Source organism: Siniperca chuatsi, linkage group LG4 (assembly GCF_020085105.1).
Source record: "Siniperca chuatsi isolate FFG_IHB_CAS linkage group LG4, ASM2008510v1, whole genome shotgun sequence".
Taxonomy (NCBI): domain Eukaryota; kingdom Metazoa; phylum Chordata; class Actinopteri; order Centrarchiformes; family Sinipercidae; genus Siniperca; species Siniperca chuatsi.
Window position 1 is genome coordinate 23,146,311 of NC_058045.1, and position 18,177 is coordinate 23,164,487.

An 18,177-nucleotide genomic window follows, 5' to 3' on the forward strand; every position below is an offset into this window, starting at 1 on the left:
TTCATAACCGCTCATAACACAGAAACACAGGAGTCTGGATAGCAAACCGCCATAGAGAGCAGGAATGAAGGAACAAACCTTAAGGGAATGATTCAGTACTAGTGTACTTGTTTTTGTACGTCTGTTGGCAGTTAAATGGTGCATTAATTACTTTGGTTAGTGGCTCTGTGAGGCTGTATTTAGGCACAACAGTGCTTTAAATTAAATACTAACGTCAGCATGCCAACAGGCTCACAATGATAATGTTAACATGCTGATGCTAATCAAGTACAATGTTTACCATGTTCACCATCGTATGTTAGCATGCTAACATTGGCTAATTAGCACTAAACACAAAGTACAGATGGGGCAACTATTCTTTTACATCTAGCAAACCTGAGAGTGGAATTAAAAACTGAAACTAAAAAAGGCTGCTGGTGGAGCATGCTACAGGACAGGTATCAGAAAGAGACCATGGTCCTGAAACACGTTAACCCCTTTACAGGTAACTGCAGCTTGAAGGTACCCAGGGACATAACAGCAACTGCCATGGCTGATTTCTTGGTCTGCACATTCACCCAACAATTCGGTCTGCACCTGGGCTATTTAATTACAAATTCAATTGGGCCACATTTTAAAACCAGGAAATGTAGATGGGCCAGACATTTTCAGCAGCCTATTTAAAACCTTATTTTTTAGTTTTTGGCAATGACAATTTTTTTAAAAATGCAAATGAATGTAGTAAAAAATAGCAGGAGTTTGGAGATGGTGGTAAAATAAAGAAATACTTTAAACTGATGGTTTTCATTGTCTTATTTACGTTTCAGGATTGATAGAGACATATTTTTAGTAGAGCACTTCCCTACTTGTGACTGTCAATAGCCAGATGTTTTGAAAGATATGATTGGTGGTGTCGCTACATCCTGCCCCATCAGTACTGCGTGTGTGGAACTCTCAACAGAGATGAGAAGGAAGCGAGACAGCTCACTCGTTAGCTACTTCCATACACTATATATGTAGTTTACTTATTTTGTCATATATCAGATTTATGTATGCTGGGCCACTTGGAGGTTGCTTCTGGGCATGATGTGGCCCACAGGCTGCCAATTGAATAGGCCTGTTCTACACCATCTAATCCACAGCAACTTTAACTTAAACTTTAAGTTATAATTTTCCCAAAGAAAATGTGGTTTGCAGTCGGGAATTAAACACATAGGTCACAGGATAGTTGAAGACATGAAAGTAATATAAAATATATTTATAATAAATAAATAATAAATAAAAATATTAAAAATACAAATATACCTATCAAAAACAAAAACTGCAGCATGTTACATACTGTTTTATGCCCTGTGCCTCATCTTTGTTGTGTGCATTATACAGGTTCAACTGGAGAATAATTAAAGTATGCAAAGGCAGATAAATAGGTAAGTTGTTGTCACCTACCGCTGCTTTCTCTTGTTGAAGTGCCTGGGCAGCAAAACGTGCTACATGGTTGATGATTGGAGCAAAGTTTGTCGGGCCGTAGAAACGAATGTGAGGGAGACAGGCAGAGTAGGCCTGGGCAATACCCTCCACACCTACACACAGACAATGACAGATAAAAAGTATTCAAATTCTAACACACCTTAAAGGGACAGTTCACCCCAAAATCAAAAATACATATTTTTCCTCTTACCTGTAGTGCTATTTATCCATCTAGATTATATATATATAGTGGTGTGAATATAGTGGTATGAAAAAGTGTTTCGTGGCCACCGTAGTTTCTCCTACAAACTTGGAAGGGGAGGGTGATGCAAGCAGTTTTCAAATGGTTGAGAACTGCAATTTTACCACTAGATGCCACTAAATCCTACACACTGCTCCTTTAAAGGAACTGGGAAGTCAACACTGCAACTTAAACACAGGTGCTTACTTTTCATGTGTATTTTATTATAAAAGCCGTGTTCTCTTCATTCACATCTCAATTTGATAAAAATATACAACTTCAGAGTAAAAAATGCTAGACAAATGGTATATATTATAAGATATTTCAAAATGCCGTGTATCAGTAGATGTGAACAAACAACCATTTGGTTAACCCCTGGTTAGGATGGTTACATATTGCACTTTATATAAAAAAGGTTTTATATAGCAGTTAGAGCAGCACTTTGTGACTGCAGCCCTCAAAATCAGGTTTTGTTTTGCCTGGAACTTTTCATTTTAGAGTGCACTGGAGGCTGTATTGGCCTTTCCAAGAAAAAATTAGCTGTAGTGCTCTCTTACATAGTTTGTAGAGAAGCAGATCATCTGCTAACTTAAAAAAGAAAGGGCGTTTGTGGAGGCAGATGTTTTAATAACGGCAAGCTGTACATATATTTTGAAGGAGCACACAGAACTTAATGTTCTGACACAGGTCTTCTTCAGCAGAGGGCTGAATATAAATGTTCTTATATAGCATAACCTCCTGCCTCTGTCAAGCTAAAACATGTGTTACACAATTTCATTCTGGGTCTCACAGTCTCACAGCTTAACATGCTCACAGTGATAAAGGTAACATGCTGATGTTTAGCAAGTACAATGTTTACCATGTTTACCATATTAGTTTAGCAATGTTAGCATGCTAACATTTGCAAATTAGCACTAAACAAAAAGTACAGCTGGGGTTGAGGGGAATGTCATTAGTTTTGGTCATAAACCAAATAATTGGACAAATTATTGCACCTGATGATGGTGCTAGATGAAAAGTCAGGTCATGAATGTCTAACCATATTTCATGGCAATCCATTAAAAAGTTGTTGAGATATTTAAGTCCAAAGTGGTGGACAGACCAACTGGCCGACCGCTAGCATGGCTAAAAATACTAATTGTAAATGATTTTATCAGGTGTGCACTGCTAGCATGCAGCACAATAGCTAAAGCTAGCTTGATATTAGCCTGATACTATTTAACTATACAGTTTACATTTAATAGCCAAAATGTGCTAAATACTCGCAGAAGAGGGCAATATCAATGAATGTTTGTAAAGATACTCAGTTATGCAGATCATGTGCTGTCTCAAAATGCTAAATCATCCCTCTCATCGAAAAAACTTCCTCAGCTATGACTGACTGTGACTGACTTGTGAGGAGTCCAAGGCAATTAACCTCTTTAGAGTTGTACACAATAAATAAATAAATGTGAATGCACTTATCTGGATCTTTCACTGGTCTGAATTGTCAGGAGCAGTAGTGTGCACTGCCGTTCATACTGCCAATTTAGACAATTTAACTGTCCTAAGTAGAAAGTGTAGGGGAAGTCTGAAGGTGTTATTTACTCAGACTCAGCAAGACGCTCACAGAGGAGTGCAGCACCTGCTGCTGTCACATGACCTGGAGATCGCATGTCTTTTTTTTTACTGGATGTCCTGCATTGTTTAACTGAAGAATACTCCAGTTTCTATAGCAGTGATGTTTTAGTTTATTCTCTGCAGTGTTCTTTTTATTTCTACAAAGTCACAATGGCATTGCAGCCTTATGTCTGAATGTTTACAGAGAAAATGGGACTATATCCTACTGTCCTTTCAATTTAACTTTAATTCTCTTTCAGTCTCTCAAGCAGTGGTGGCAACCTGCTGTTGCAACACTAGTGTAGTCATATTTTAATACAGGCCTGACAGTATATTTGTAGACAAATAACATGTTTTACATCTTCATAGGGAAAGAAACAGCTTAGTAACTCATATCTGTAAATGCAGCTTGCTCGCAGAAGATGTGGGTCCAGGCCACAAAGAAGACAACAACCTATAAGTATAGATAAGTGACAGTGTTTTCAGCTGATGCTATTATAAATGGAATAGAGTTGTAAACAGAAAACAAGTCAGTGTGGTAGTGAGGCAGGCAATGGCAAAGGTTCAGCTGGTTCTTGTTAGTGGTTACGTAAAGTCAACTTTGTTTGTTTCAGTATAACCTACAATGTGGCAATGGGCTTTACATGCTCATATTAGAGTTTCTGCCCCAGCCCAAGTTTCTATAAAGACAGATATATTGGATAATAATAGCTTTTCAGTATCTGCATATATATCGCCCAATAAGTAAAAAGATATTGCAGTTCAGAAATGCCAATGGTATATTTGAGGTAGTTTAATATCAGTGACATCATTACATGTAAAATGTCCCACTCATTACATATTTTGGCCTAATGTATTTAATTACCAAATTTAGGGGATCATTATCAAAAATGTTTCTTTATGTTATGTGATTATGTTAGAAAAGAAGTATCAGCTCAATGTTTTACAGTCTGAAATTTCAATATTGGTATTTGCCTCAAAAATCCAGTATCCAATAAAATAAAAACAAAATTGAAACATGATGTAAAAACGTCATTAATGTTTTCAGAGGTTGCAGCAGGGTCATCGATGGCGTCTGTGACTACTGCACAGTAACTCACCTGAACAGAAGGGGTTCGTGGGGTTAAAGTTGATGGCAAATTCGTGTGACACCTGACGAAACAAGAAACGCAGATAATAAACTTGATATTCATCCTTCACTACGCTGTAAAATATTGTTGAGAAAAACTGTCCATTTCTCCCACACTTTCTCCCTCCCACCCCCTCTCTCTCTGTGTACTGCTCTTTCTCCTTTGTCCTTTTCATCAGCTCAGTGCCATGGCAACAGAGATGGGTTGACAGTTGCGTAATCATGTGAATATGCATGTATAATGCTTACAGTTTTATCTGTGTGTGAGTGTTTGTGTGTGTAATGTGCATGTATAATATAGGCTTGCTTTAACTGTAAGTTTGGAATTTGACAACCTCCCCTCTCTCTCTTTCTCCCTCTCTGTCTCACACACACACACACACACACACACACACACACACACACACACACACACACACACACACACACACACACACACAACAATAACAACAACAACACTAACAAACACACACACACATACCTTCCAGTCTGGTGGGAGTTGGGCTCCAAATCCCAGAGCAGGAAACATTTTGTCACTGAGGAGGAAACCATGACAACAGATTGGAACGTTAGTTAAACCTTTTTTTTTCATCCAAATTCAACAAGCTGGGTTTAGACAACAGAGGAAATCCTGTTACCTTTTTCACTAAGAAACACATTCAAATACATTTACAGAGAAACAAGCAGAGAGCTGCTAGAAAAATGAAGCAATATTGTACAATGGCTTCCTACTAAGAGAAGAAGGACCTATTTTCTGAAGGGTGTATTGTCTTTTTGACCTACAGTGATTTTCATGACACTTTAAAGTAATTGTTGAGATAGAAGAATTATCTTAAATTATCTTAAACATGCCATATACATCTCTGTATTATTGGTGGTCTTCAGTATGTTTTCAGTAACACAAACTTAGGCCTTTACTCTGAAAATCTTATTTTTAACATATAAACTAAAACAGCAAAAATAGATGGTTGTGTGTGTTGGTGTGCATCTCCGATGCCCATAGTAAAGCTCTGTACAGTGGTTCTTGGGGAGATGATGGGATTTAGATGGATATTAGGGAACTGATAAACCACAGTGACATGAAAATGAAATAAGAGAAACCATTTCTTTGTCACTGTTAACAAAATTCTAGTACTGAAATATTTAAACCGTCACTTTGGTGTTTGTAGAGACATTGAGACCAATGGATCATTGTCTTTCCCATATGGTCCATCTCATGCTATCAGTCTTTGAGTGATGAAATGGTTAACCCTAACCTAACCTCACTCATCTCTTAATATTGTATTTAATCACCTCCTTGCCTTCAAAAATGCACATTACAACATTTGACCACTTAAGAGTGAAATCAACTATCTTAAGATAATTGTAGTCCTAACTGATTAAAAACAATGCAACTACCAAGAAGGCTGCATTAAATACTCACGTATCATAGTCCTGAATGATTTGTCCCACAGCTAAAATGGCAGCGAGATACTCGTTGCTGCCCAGTGGGTTAATGTAGTGGAGGGAGGACGGCTCACGAGGGCTCCCATTAGATGCTGTGAAGTCTATGCCGACCTGTGGAAATACAGATAAGTGAGAGATTAGAGATTGTTGTAGAAACCTGCAGTGTTGTTAAGGTGCAGTGTTTTTACAATAGGATATTAATGGGCTCAAGATAACTGTAACTGTTGTGGGTCGTAATCTGTTTCCTATATTTCCTTCTACACAAAGCAGAATCACCTACAATAATGTAATGACGGAGTGGTTGAATCTCTTTTGATATAAAATAAAAATGTGGCAGGAGGAGCCATTGCAGGAGACCGGTTTTATTGTTTTCATTCTGTGCAATAGTTTACTCCGATGGAAATCCAGAAGGCAAAAGGACTCATGTGGCAACTACACAAGCTGTGATTTTTAATATGTTATTCAGTTCAACTCTACTGTATATCATCTAAATGTGGGATGAGGAACTTAATGTTAGCGCTCAATGTGACACATGCTGCTCTCACTGATGCCTCAATCACTTAGCTAGAACCACTAATGGTTAAGGTTTGTTTCTCTGTTAAAAAGTGCATTAACCAGGATTATGTAAAACTACACAACTACAACTAATTGTCTTACCGTTACATTCACAAAGTGAGGCTGCAACAGAAGACTGTGCTATCCCATCCCATCTGCAGGTTTGCCCAAATATACTCACTAAAGGTTTACTGCCATCAGGTTACTGGGTTTTCTACATGTTAGGCCATTTGATTCAGACATGGATGGATCAGTATGAAACACAATTCAAGGTTCACGCACATGCTATATTAACTGACTGAAAACTATTCATATTCCTATTCATTCCTGCCATTCGGTGGCATTAAACAATATGAAGAGAAGGTCTGAAGGAAAAAAAGAGACGCTGGAGTTGCTGGCAAGTTTTGACAACAGTGTCTGAGCTGGAAGATCTCATTACCTTTGAGTAAGAGAACATCAACAGTCCGATTTTGAAAAAATGCACCACTCACATACCTGGCTTGAGAGCCAATTTATATGATTTATTTGATTTTGTGATTCATTTTTCAACAGCTCCACAAGTTGTTTTTTTCTATCACAAAATATTGTGCCATGGTGTGTCATTACAGGCTTTATATCTGTCAAACCTTGTGACTGAAATTTTTACATTTAACTTGATAAAGATGTCTACTGAGCAGCTTTCCTAATTCATCAAACATGTAAAAAAACCTTGTAATTTCAAAACCTCAAAGTCACAGAGTAAGGAGTTAATCTGTTTTTCTTCATTCTTGGACGTACAAGGTTTTCGTTTGAGGACAGATAAAATAAAATATTGTAGCGCAGCCATGTCTAAAAAATAGAGAATGGCCCTGAAACCACATAGAGGCATATTTTTAACACAGATGACCACAGGGTGAGACTGCGATGACATACAGTATATACAAATCTGAACACACAGACACTTTAAACACATGTACCCAAAGTACAAAGGCACAAACACACACACAAAGACACACAGTCTAACATAATATGAGATTAAGAGTGACAAGCTTTTCCTCAGGCAGTGAATAGCGGTTTGTGTGCTGACAAGAGCCCGACCCAGAAACTCCGCCTCCCTCCTATCAGCTTGAAGATAGTCTAAACCATCTCCTTCTTTGTGTCTTTGTTTGGAGTGTTATAAAACATCAATGTTCTGGTTCAGTAGTTATAATGACCGAGGAAAGAGAAAACGGAGAAGCGGAAAGAGAGAGCAAAGGTGGTAGATGTGTGAGTATGAGAGAGGAAATTTGGCAAATGAGGTAAAGAATGGGAGGAGAGAGAGAGGGGACAGAGCATAAAGCGCAGCAGGAGCAGCAGGAGTGACGGACACAGAGATGCAGGGTGACAGAATTAGGGTGTTGTGTTTTTTGTATCTGTGTGAGCATGTGTGTTAGTCCTGGAACGATGTATGTGTGAAAAAAGACTCATATAGCATACTACTCTTGGTTCAGGGTGCCATGTCAACAAATCATTTCCCCTATAATGACTAGTTTCTGGAAATGAAACAACTTAATAGCTTAAAGGGGTGCTGAGTTAGTTAGTTTTTTAACCTATAAAGCAAACCAAGGAATTGCAATAACACACTGACAAATATATAGCTTACAGTAGACATCTAAAAGTCAAATAGAGCTCCAACAATTAGTTGATTTATCAATGAGTTGATCGAAAGAAAATTAATCTGCAACTATTTTGATAATCAATTAATCATTTAATTCATTTTTCAAGCACAAATGCTAAACATTTGATGGTTCCAGGTTCTCAAATGTGAGAATTTGCTGCTTTTGTAGGTCTTACATTATAGTTAATTTCAGATTTTGTTGGTCAACAAAACAAGACATTTAATGACGCCACCTTGTGCTCTAGGATGGCCATTTTTAGCTCTAAAGTTTTACAGACCAAATAATTAATTGATTAATCAAGAAAATCACTGGCCAATTAATTGATAACAAAAACAATAGTTAGTTGCAGCCTTAAAGTCACATTTTTGCAATAAAAACGGAGAAAGCTTGTGGATTAGAGCAGAAATAGGAACACTGAGTGGGGCAATTTATCACAATACAAAATGAAATAGTACTTTGTTGCTGTTTGCCTGTTTGTTTTAGTAGTGGTTGCTTAGTCAGGATACCATCCTCTATCTTTAAACAAGAACTCCTTTTGCCAAGGGAGCTCAGCACCATGTATACTTATGAACCTCCATGTGGTCGACTTGTGTTTTCTATCCATACCTAACATCATGACACTACTCAGGTTCAGCTTAGTGACCCCAGAATTTGTAACAGTGACATTACGGACGGAAATCATGTAATTTCAATGGAATCACTCCAAGCAAAGTAAATTTGTGCAGTGCTCTCGCGTTAAACTTTGTGAACTAGTGAACTTTGGCATGCGAATTCCCACAGTTGACTAAAACCAGGCAGACACTACACTTTAAGCCTGATTGTAGCCCAAATTTGATTGGTCGCCCCCAACTAGATCGGTTGTCGCTTGACGTGCAGTCTGAGGGGGGTCATGACGCCTGATTAATTGCCTGAATGATCAATGATCTTGCTCTCGGATGATCGGTTGGACTTCTGGCAGGTCAGAAATTTGGGTCAGCTGTCTTGCAGTTTGAGCAGTTCCACGGTCCGATTTCCCACATGGCTACTGTCAAAAGATCCGTCATAAACTGTAGTGAGCTTGTATTAATATTACTGTAGTAGTATTTTACATGTTGTGGCTAAAACTGTAGTCTTGAGACTGCTGTGATATAAAACTGAACTTGGCTGCAGAACAGACAGCCCTGACTGTCTACATCTTTCAGACATCCGCGGCTCCATACTTTTCTTCTTCTTATTTTCTGTTCATAGTAGAATTGCACAAAGTAACGCTGCCTTTCTCTCTTTTTGTCAACATTGTTGAGGAAGCGGTCGTCTTGTTTAAATAAACTTTACTGGAATTGTCACTGGACAAAACCAACCAGTGGTTCCTGTGTGTAGACTGTATAAAAAATGGAGGTAGTGTCTGTGTCAGCCCGTTTCTGAAGAGCCGTTGTGAAGCTCAAAGTGGGCAGCTCCGGCTGTCATCTTAACAGTCCCCGACTCCGACTAACCAAAAATGGGCAAAGAGGAGGAGCTGAGGCTGGCTGAATAAAGTTTGGCTGCTGAGCCACCTAACGGCAAGCCACCTGTGAGGGCACCCACGTGTCATTCAAAGCGGCCACGTCCTTAATTATGCATAACTTTAAGCCTAAATATAATCTGAATGGGTTAGTTAAAAAAAAAAATTCACCCCCCATACAGTTGTCATGAAGGGGGAAATTAACTATAGAGACCAAAACCGTATTTTGTACCAGGCTGTAAACATGTTTATTTCTGCTGTAAAGTTGGGCATTTTAACATGGGGCTCTATGGGGACTGACTCGCTTTTGGAGCCAGCTTCAAGTGGGACTACAAGGGTCAAAGCCTACTTCAGCACCCCAGCCACCTTCTCCTAGAATGAAGAGTACTCCAAACTGCCACAATGTGTCTGAGTGTTCTTCCTTCCTATCGAGATACTTAGTACCATAGCTGTGACTATGTTCCCTCTGAAGCTCTTGCGCCAACCTTGGCTTCCTTTACCCAGAGAAAGGTCATGTTGAATGAGACCCAGAATGCATTTTCCGATTTACTTTAATTGCCCAGCCAACAGGCTCTTGGCACTCCCAGGCTTGGATTCAGAAAGCAGGCCATGGCATCCCTGCTCCAGGTGAGAAGAGAGTCTTCTTAAACCGCTCACTGGTATCTCTTATACAGGTGTCTCATAGAGGTTACTGTATTAAACATAGCTGGAATTACATTTCTGTTTACAATCCTGTCTTTATTATTTGGTCTGCTAAAGATGACAATGATGTACAATTGAATGGGTTATAGCCTTTACCTAAGTAGTTAATGATATCTGACCTAACTGCATTAGGTAGATAATCATTAGTTATCTACCTAACTGCATTAGGATTTTCTCATAAATGTACACAGGTGGCTAGAATGCTTGCCATACCTCTATGAAAGGGGATATAGTTTAATTTCAACCCATTAAAATTCAAGTAAAGTATGGCTCTATAAAGGCTATATATAAAATCTCCATCCATTTAAAATGTGAATAGCTAGATAGCTCTGCATTTGGACAATTTCAATTACAAAATGAACCACAAAACAAATTTATTTTGGCAAACATGTTTTTGTCCCTAACCCCTTGGTCCATAACAGTGAACTGTGTGCATGCCTGCATATATGCTAGTATACATGCATGAACGTGTACACTGCTAAAGAGGAAAAGAGTGTATTTTTTCATTTGTTCCTGTTGTATATATGAGTGATTTTCATTTTTTATCCCTTGTATCCATTCATTTATCGTCTTACAATGAACCTGAAAATATGTATTCGCAAACTGACAGTCTGTGGCACAAGATCATCCAAAACACTATTACGGCATTTTTCCTCCAGTGCCCTCTCCGGTGACAGACATTTTTAGTTTGATGGCTGTGAATTCGATGACAGTCGGAGATGACAACATTCTGTTTCCAACTTATTCCTCGCCCCAAGCTATTAGTAATTGCTAACACACAAGTAGACTAAACACAACATGACAAACACACAGTAACAACAAGCAAGTGCACAGAATTAAAATGAATAGGGGTGACAGAGCAATGTCTCATTACTGTATATTTCAGAGCAGCGATGTGGCAGAAAACGTCTGTCGCTGCAATAAATTAGAGGGATTCCACTACAGCCAAATTACTGTCAAATAATTGACATAGTGACATTCACATTGGATTTTTCTCAGCTGTGCCTTGTTGAGTATCAGCTAATTCTAACGCCAGGACCTCTCAGACTCATTTGCAGTTAAACAGAGTTATTCTCTGTCTCACTCTGAGGTGTTCCCAGTGACAACCAGGAGCTACTGTCCACTGCCAGACCTTTACTCTGGGGAAGTCTGTTTTTGGTCGATGCTTGTTCCTGTGTATTATTGTGTATTGTGTCCTTCATGACAAGTTTTATGCAACACTTTACAGCTGCTGTATGTTTTGAAAACAAAACCATAAAAATCCCAGTAGTCAGTTCCAAGCATACATTGATGGATGGCTCACAGTAGCTGCAGGGATGTGTCATATACTGTACAGTGATATGAGGTATAACAATGAGAATATTGTAATGTGGTTGGATTTTATACTGCCTTCAATGATATATCATAAATTCTCAAAAAGGTCCTTTAATTACCTCAGGTATAGATAGGCTAAAACAGGGTTATATTGGAGACATGCCTTTATTCCTAATTAAAGTTTATTGATGATTAAAGTATTTTAAGTAATTGAAGTATATTTAATCATAACTTAGTAAAATGTTTCCCTGTTTATTTGATCTTTTCCTGTTTTAATTTGCTGTTGATGCAAACTCAACAAATCACAATAATAATCAAGAGATCCTTATCAAAATGTTTATGTTATGTGTTTATATAAGAAAATGGATATCGGTTGATATCTTTGTCAGATTCTTTAAACTCTCAAATATTGACGTCAGGATCGGTCTCAAAAATCCAGTATGGTTCGGGCTATATATTGTACATTTCCACAGCACTAATTCAGTCACTACAGCACCATAGAAATACTGTTCTTCTCACTATTTAATTACTACTACTTTGCTATTTTCTTTGTTTGTTATCTCCACGTTAAAGTTTTAAATCTAAAGCCCCAACCCAGACAACCCGCCATCATGTCATCATAAAGGTTATTTTTTCAAACTTTGGAAAGCTTCCCCAGAACTACATCAAACATTATACATCTGTTTTCACAGGCTGAGTAGCACTAACCATGATGAGTAAAGTGAACTTCATGTGTATAATTGGCGTTGTGCCCCTTTAACTATTCTAGCCCTGGTCATTTTTGAGTACCGGTTTTTATTTGAGAATCTACAGTACATGAAATCAGTAATCATAATCATTGATGTTATAATAAATAATATATTGTGATAACCAAATATGTGAATAAAGGTCTCAGAATAACAGCTTAACTCCCCTGAACGACTTAAATATAACATTACATTGTAATGTAATTTTAACAGAAGACTAGAGCAGGGGGAAACTGAAAAAATAGCTATGTGTCTTAACTGATACTGTCTGTATCAACATCTTGTGGCTGTGAAGATGGATGTTTGTGCTCTCATTCATGAAAAATTTGTTTACTCCTTGAATCCACAGGGACACGAGTACTACGCCCTACACAGCTCTGAATGATATCAAACATGAGATAGGAATAATAGCGTAAGTCAGTTGAAATGACTGTTTTACAAACAGCCCATGAGCAGTAGTAGGCTGTCTCTTTGTGTTGGAGTGTGTAACAGAGAAACGTTGCTCGCGCCTCCAGCTCCCACAGCCCTGAGGAGAGACTTTCCCTTCCTGGAGATTAGGATTAGAGCCATACTAAGTCTGATTAAACACTGCAGAACAGCTCTTTATGCATGTGTGTGTGTGTCTATGCGGGTGTTTTTATACACGACTGCTTCTCACTCTGTGTGTGTGTGTGTGTGTGTGCATCTTATATGCAAATCTGTGCATATAAGTGGCAGTGTGTACGTGAGAAGATGTCATCGGTGATTGAGCGTCTGTGTGAGATCATGTGTGCTTGTGCATGTCAAATCAGTCAGTGTGTGTAAGCAGGGAAGATGCATGTTTGAAGATATTGTATGTGTGTGCAGCATACCTACAGTATAAGTCTTGTTCACAGTGCAGAGAGGTATGTGTGATAAAATGGCTGTATGAAGAAGATACTGTGTTTGGATTTGTGTGTGCAGTTGCGTGTGTGTGCGTGCGTGTGTGTCCCAGAGTCATGGTTTGGGAGTTGGGGAGTGCATGTAAATTGGTCGTAGTGTGTTAAGTGTGAAAGCAGGAGAGAGAGTGTGACGAGGATATTATATGTTTGTGCTCACATGTGTGTATGTAAATGAGTTTGTAAGCAGGAGAGAGGAAGCATCTGTGTTAAGACAGAATTAGGTGTGTGTGTGTGTGTGTGTGTGTGTGTGTGTGCACGCAGTGAAAGAGCTGCAGGTCTGTGACAAAAGGCAAAAGATTAGGAGGGAGCAGCAAGGATTTAAAAGTTCCCATTCCGCCTTAAATTTGCTCATCTCACCACCACTAGAACAGGCAAATGTTCCCTTTGCACTGAAATTCTGCTCATTACAAACAAGCAAGGCCCTGAGTGAGGAAATGATTCAAATATTTACATCACTCTGTCCGTCAATAACTACAAGCCCATTTGCAAATTCTACAAGTTGTGATATTTCTATTTTAACACGGTATGTTGGATGTTTGCCTTTTTAGCAGTATCCTGACTCACACTCAACAGTGAAATATTTCCACGGCTGAGAGCTGCCCAACACTGTCCAACCTTTTACTGAGGCACTCGACTGCAGGCTGATGACAGAGGGGAGCTATTCTCATTCACCTCAGTCATCCAAAAGAGAGCAGGCTGGATGTAGAGAGTCCTAACACCTGTAAAACTTCAAAACACATCACCTCTGGACAAGTCAAACCTCCCCACTCTGGTTTTAACTGGTCATCAAGAGCTGACCAGAGCATAGACGAGAGGAATTAGCTACTACTATATCACATATCACATATTCAGCAATTCAGCTAGCATGGCTTACAATGATACCGGGGCAGATTTACCACTCGCTGTTCTTAGTAATGTTTGAAACGATGGGTCAATGATTTCAAACTGAGCTAGACAAAAGCAGTGTCTCATTTCTAGCCGGCAAATGACAATTTTGCCAGCAGATATAACATCTGTCACTAGCAGATTTTATCAGTTGTAGCTAACTAGCTAATTAACGTAAGCTCCAACACTTTGTTGGTAGTAGGTGACTTTTTAATGCTTTCAGGTGACTCACTTTAAAACCAGTTTTGTCAATGTAGAACTGTATTTTGTCTTACTGACAGTAAACCTACTTTGAACTGAGACTACATTATGAGGATAAAATCCTCTTCAGTGACAAAAAAACTACATCAATACACACAGAGAAACGTACATTATATCATTCTGCTTTAATGCTCTTTTTCATGCTCTAGTACATTTTACTCCCTCATTCATCACGGTGCAAACCTTGTCATCAACCGCGTCACTATGGCAACACCACTATGCGCTTTGCTTTAAAGCTTAATTTCCAACAATAGGATAAGGTGAAAATAACAGGTTGACAGTGAAGCTTGTCATTGTCTGTGTTTGTGTGTGTGCTCCTCCACAATGACCTGAATTTAACCGAAGATCTAGCAGCTATCTGCCCCAGGAGACATACAGAACACGTCCTCTGACACTGACAGCACGAGAACACGAGTGAAGTCACCTCTGCACAACAACTCTCTTGTACTTGACCAAGACCTTGAGCCAAAAATATACTCCACACAATCCCATCATTACCTTCAACGAGAACAAGAGGTGAAACGTACAAGATGCTACAAAGGACACTTCTGTGGAGCCATGTTTTCTAATACAACAGTGAGGCAGGCGGGGTAAAAACAGCTGGCCAGGGCTCCAGAAGGACATATGCCATTAATCTTTTATATAGGCAATGTTATGTGTTTCGCTGTTTGATAGGGATGTAAACGGTACATGTATTCGGTACAGGACGTCCGGTTCGGTATGCGACTTCCTCGGATTGGTACAGCCTGTGACCCAAACTATTACTGTCAAAATAGTCTATTTATGTCGACTACTCGCACCCGCAGAACAGAAATTCGAGAACGCGAGTTTTACCCAGAACGTTTTGGCAGCGCAGCAGTTGCTGTCTATCAGCAGTAGCATGCTAGTAAAGTTAGTAAAGCGATTTGATGAGTGTCAAACTGTATGCCGACATTGTTCAAAAGAAGTCGGGTAGGTCTGTGGAAACACTTAAAACGTGTCATTTACGACGTCATCACCTGAATGTGTCGATTAGTGGAACAAGACAAAAACAGACTGGAAGGCGAGTCCTTCTCCCCACAGCGTTCAGGCGGCCTCTCACTGCAGATTCAGACCGTGCCAAAGCAATAACTAATGCTACAGGAGTATTTATCACTGCAGATGTTACACCCCTACAGTTTGAGAATTGCAGTGACTTAAAAATCATCAGAACAAACAATGTTAAATGGTCTGAAATAACTAAATAAAAAAATCTAAATTGATAATGTTGAATAAATTTAGTAATTAAATAAAAAATTTCTCTGGATTTCAAATCAGTTATGGGTCAATTCAGCAACTACAGTGCGGCGTTATTAGATGCTATATTATCATGAATTAACGTAGGAGATACCTGTGTTTCTGTGCTGAACGATAAGGTTATATTGTTTAAATGGTAATTTACAGTGGGAATAAAAGTTCTATTACAATTTCCCATTGTTACGTTGATTTAAGCGACATGATGGTCTGGATTCAGTGCTATTCATCATATGCAACAGAGTAAAGCTCAAATTATACTTTCGCCACCCACATAGCTGCGAGAGGACCATTGGGGCTGTACACACAGACCCTACACACTGACTACACATGTGTGAACACGCCCGCCAGTTCTGACACCCAATGTAGTATAAATAAAAAATGGGTGCGTGTCCACTGTCGATGTCCAGTCTGGGATACATCAGAGCCTAAAGACAGAACTGCTTCCTGTTCTCCTTAATAGACAATTAGAATTTAATTAATGGGCTAAAACATGCAAAACAATCTGTACAGTAAAGTTCAACGATGCCTTGGAATATTCTATAATATGTCAGAGACATTGCGTCACCTGAACAGTCACATGACAGCACATCAGCCAAAGTACCAACATAACACCTAAAAAGGGTATATGCAGGACTACATTTAAACTATTCTCAGGATTGATCCCTCAGTATTTAGTTACTTGTTATACTGACAACTTTGCTCTAATACATTCTTAAAGAACCAATGCAATGCTTCTTAACAAACATTAAAATACAGGTATCTAATCTCAGAACACACTTTAAGGGAAATACCACAAAGCATGTAACAAACTACATTATCTGACCCCTGCTACATCTGGAGCCTGGTTCTAGCTCACAAAGCTGGGAAATTGTTGGAGACAGAGAAGCTAAAAAAGGCTCATTGTGTATGCGCATATAGCTGGCACAGAGTGTGTGTGTTCTCTCATTTCATATGCGCTGTAAGTGTGCATTTTCTTAGTGTGCATGCTGTTTCAGAATATGTGTATATTTGTGTGTGTATGTGTGTGTGTGTGTTACAGTAACAGTGAACCAGTCTGAATGGTCCTGAGATTTATCTGCAGAGCAGTTGTATTTGTTGGACAAAGACACCTTGGATAATAATAAAAACAACTCAATGTGTTTAAGAGAGAGTGTGTGTGTGTGTGTGTGTGTGTGTGTATGTGAGAGAGACTGGCTATTATAAAACACGACTCTCACTCACTCAGTTACACACAAAGGTGTGACATCACCAGGGACACACAAGAGTTTCTCCCAACAAGAGACCAAAATAGACAATGACGATTTGCTGTCTCTCTCCCTCCCTCTGTTAAAATCTCTCTCTTTCTTTACCTGTTTCTCTTTCTATCAACATATCTTAATTTCACACTCAGTTTCTATTTTCACCTCTTCCAAATATCAATTTCGTGTATTCACCTGTTTTTCCCCGTTCTCTTTCTGTCCTCCTGTTTTCACTATTCAACAAAAGTATCCACATTTCAATGTTTCACAAAACCCTATTACTCTCCCCTACTCCACTCTCAGTACCTTCTCCCTGTCCCTCACACTTTTCCTTTCTGTATGCAAATGATTGAGATCCAAATGTAACCCTGGGAGATGAAAAGAGAAAATCTGAATGTTTTCCCTCAGTTTTTTTTTTCAAGAGCAAAGCATGCGGAAACATGTATCTCATCACCACATCATTGCAGAGGCAGAAAAACAGGCATGCATTATATCGTACTCACTGTAAACATAAGCTGGCATCCTCCCAGTATGTAATCCAGAAAAGTGTAGTCTCTTGTAATCTAGAGACACAAGAGTCACAGTGCAAAGTAAGAAAACAGTTCAGGAAAATAACTATACTGTAGCTGGCAAGAGAGAAGAGTACTGATCTATTGAGAAAAGGGGAGTCAGAATGTTAAAAATAGCATATGATCAAATCAATTACATTTTTAGACTGTTGTAAATCTCACCAGCATCATACACTGTTAACTCTGCTACAAATAAAAACACTTGCTGTTGTTGTGTTTTTATTTGAGATACAGTGTCTGATCCAGTGTGTCCTTTGAAAGAATCTTTCTTGACTAATTGATTGTCAACTTATTCTAACACCACAGACTAAGTAGTAAACAACCTAACTAAACACAGCACATTGTAAAAAATAAATGATTGACTCCTTTCTTTAGCAGAACCCTAAAATTTGTTTTAAAATGACAAAACAGCCCATGTTTTTCTGATTCAAGGTACCACCAATGGAGCACCAATTATTATCATGTTTGAACACAATTTCCACTCCAATTACAAAGAATATTTAGCATGGATTTTACTGTCATTAGTCTAATCCCTGCCGGCAGCCAACAAATATAATTACTGTATTAGCAGTTTTGTGCATGTGCTGGATGTGTATGTGTGTACACATGTCTGTACAAAGGCTTGTTCATGATTGTCCGCATGAAAAGAGGAAGAAGGAAAAAAATCAATTATAAAAGCTTGTCATCATATGCACACAGTGCTAATGTCATTCCAATACGCATCTAAAGACTCAGTG

General features: G+C 38.8%; 1 protein-coding gene across 2 annotated transcripts in view; it reads right to left on the reverse strand.

The window, feature by feature from the left end:
• cpne2 (copine II) overlaps positions 1-18,177 on the reverse strand; it is a 51,130-nt gene that overhangs the window by 15,111 nt on the left and 17,842 nt on the right. For both annotated transcript variants that reach the window (XM_044194067.1, XM_044194066.1), the window contains exons 10-14: positions 17,375-17,434; positions 5,839-5,972; positions 4,897-4,951; positions 4,387-4,438; positions 1,426-1,559 (exon numbers count right to left, since the gene is read on the reverse strand). In XM_044194067.1, the coding sequence (XP_044050002.1) occupies positions 1,426-1,559; positions 4,387-4,438; positions 4,897-4,951; positions 5,839-5,972; positions 17,375-17,434 (435 nt within the window). The remainder of the gene's footprint in view (positions 1-1,425; positions 1,560-4,386; positions 4,439-4,896; positions 4,952-5,838; positions 5,973-17,374; positions 17,435-18,177) is intronic.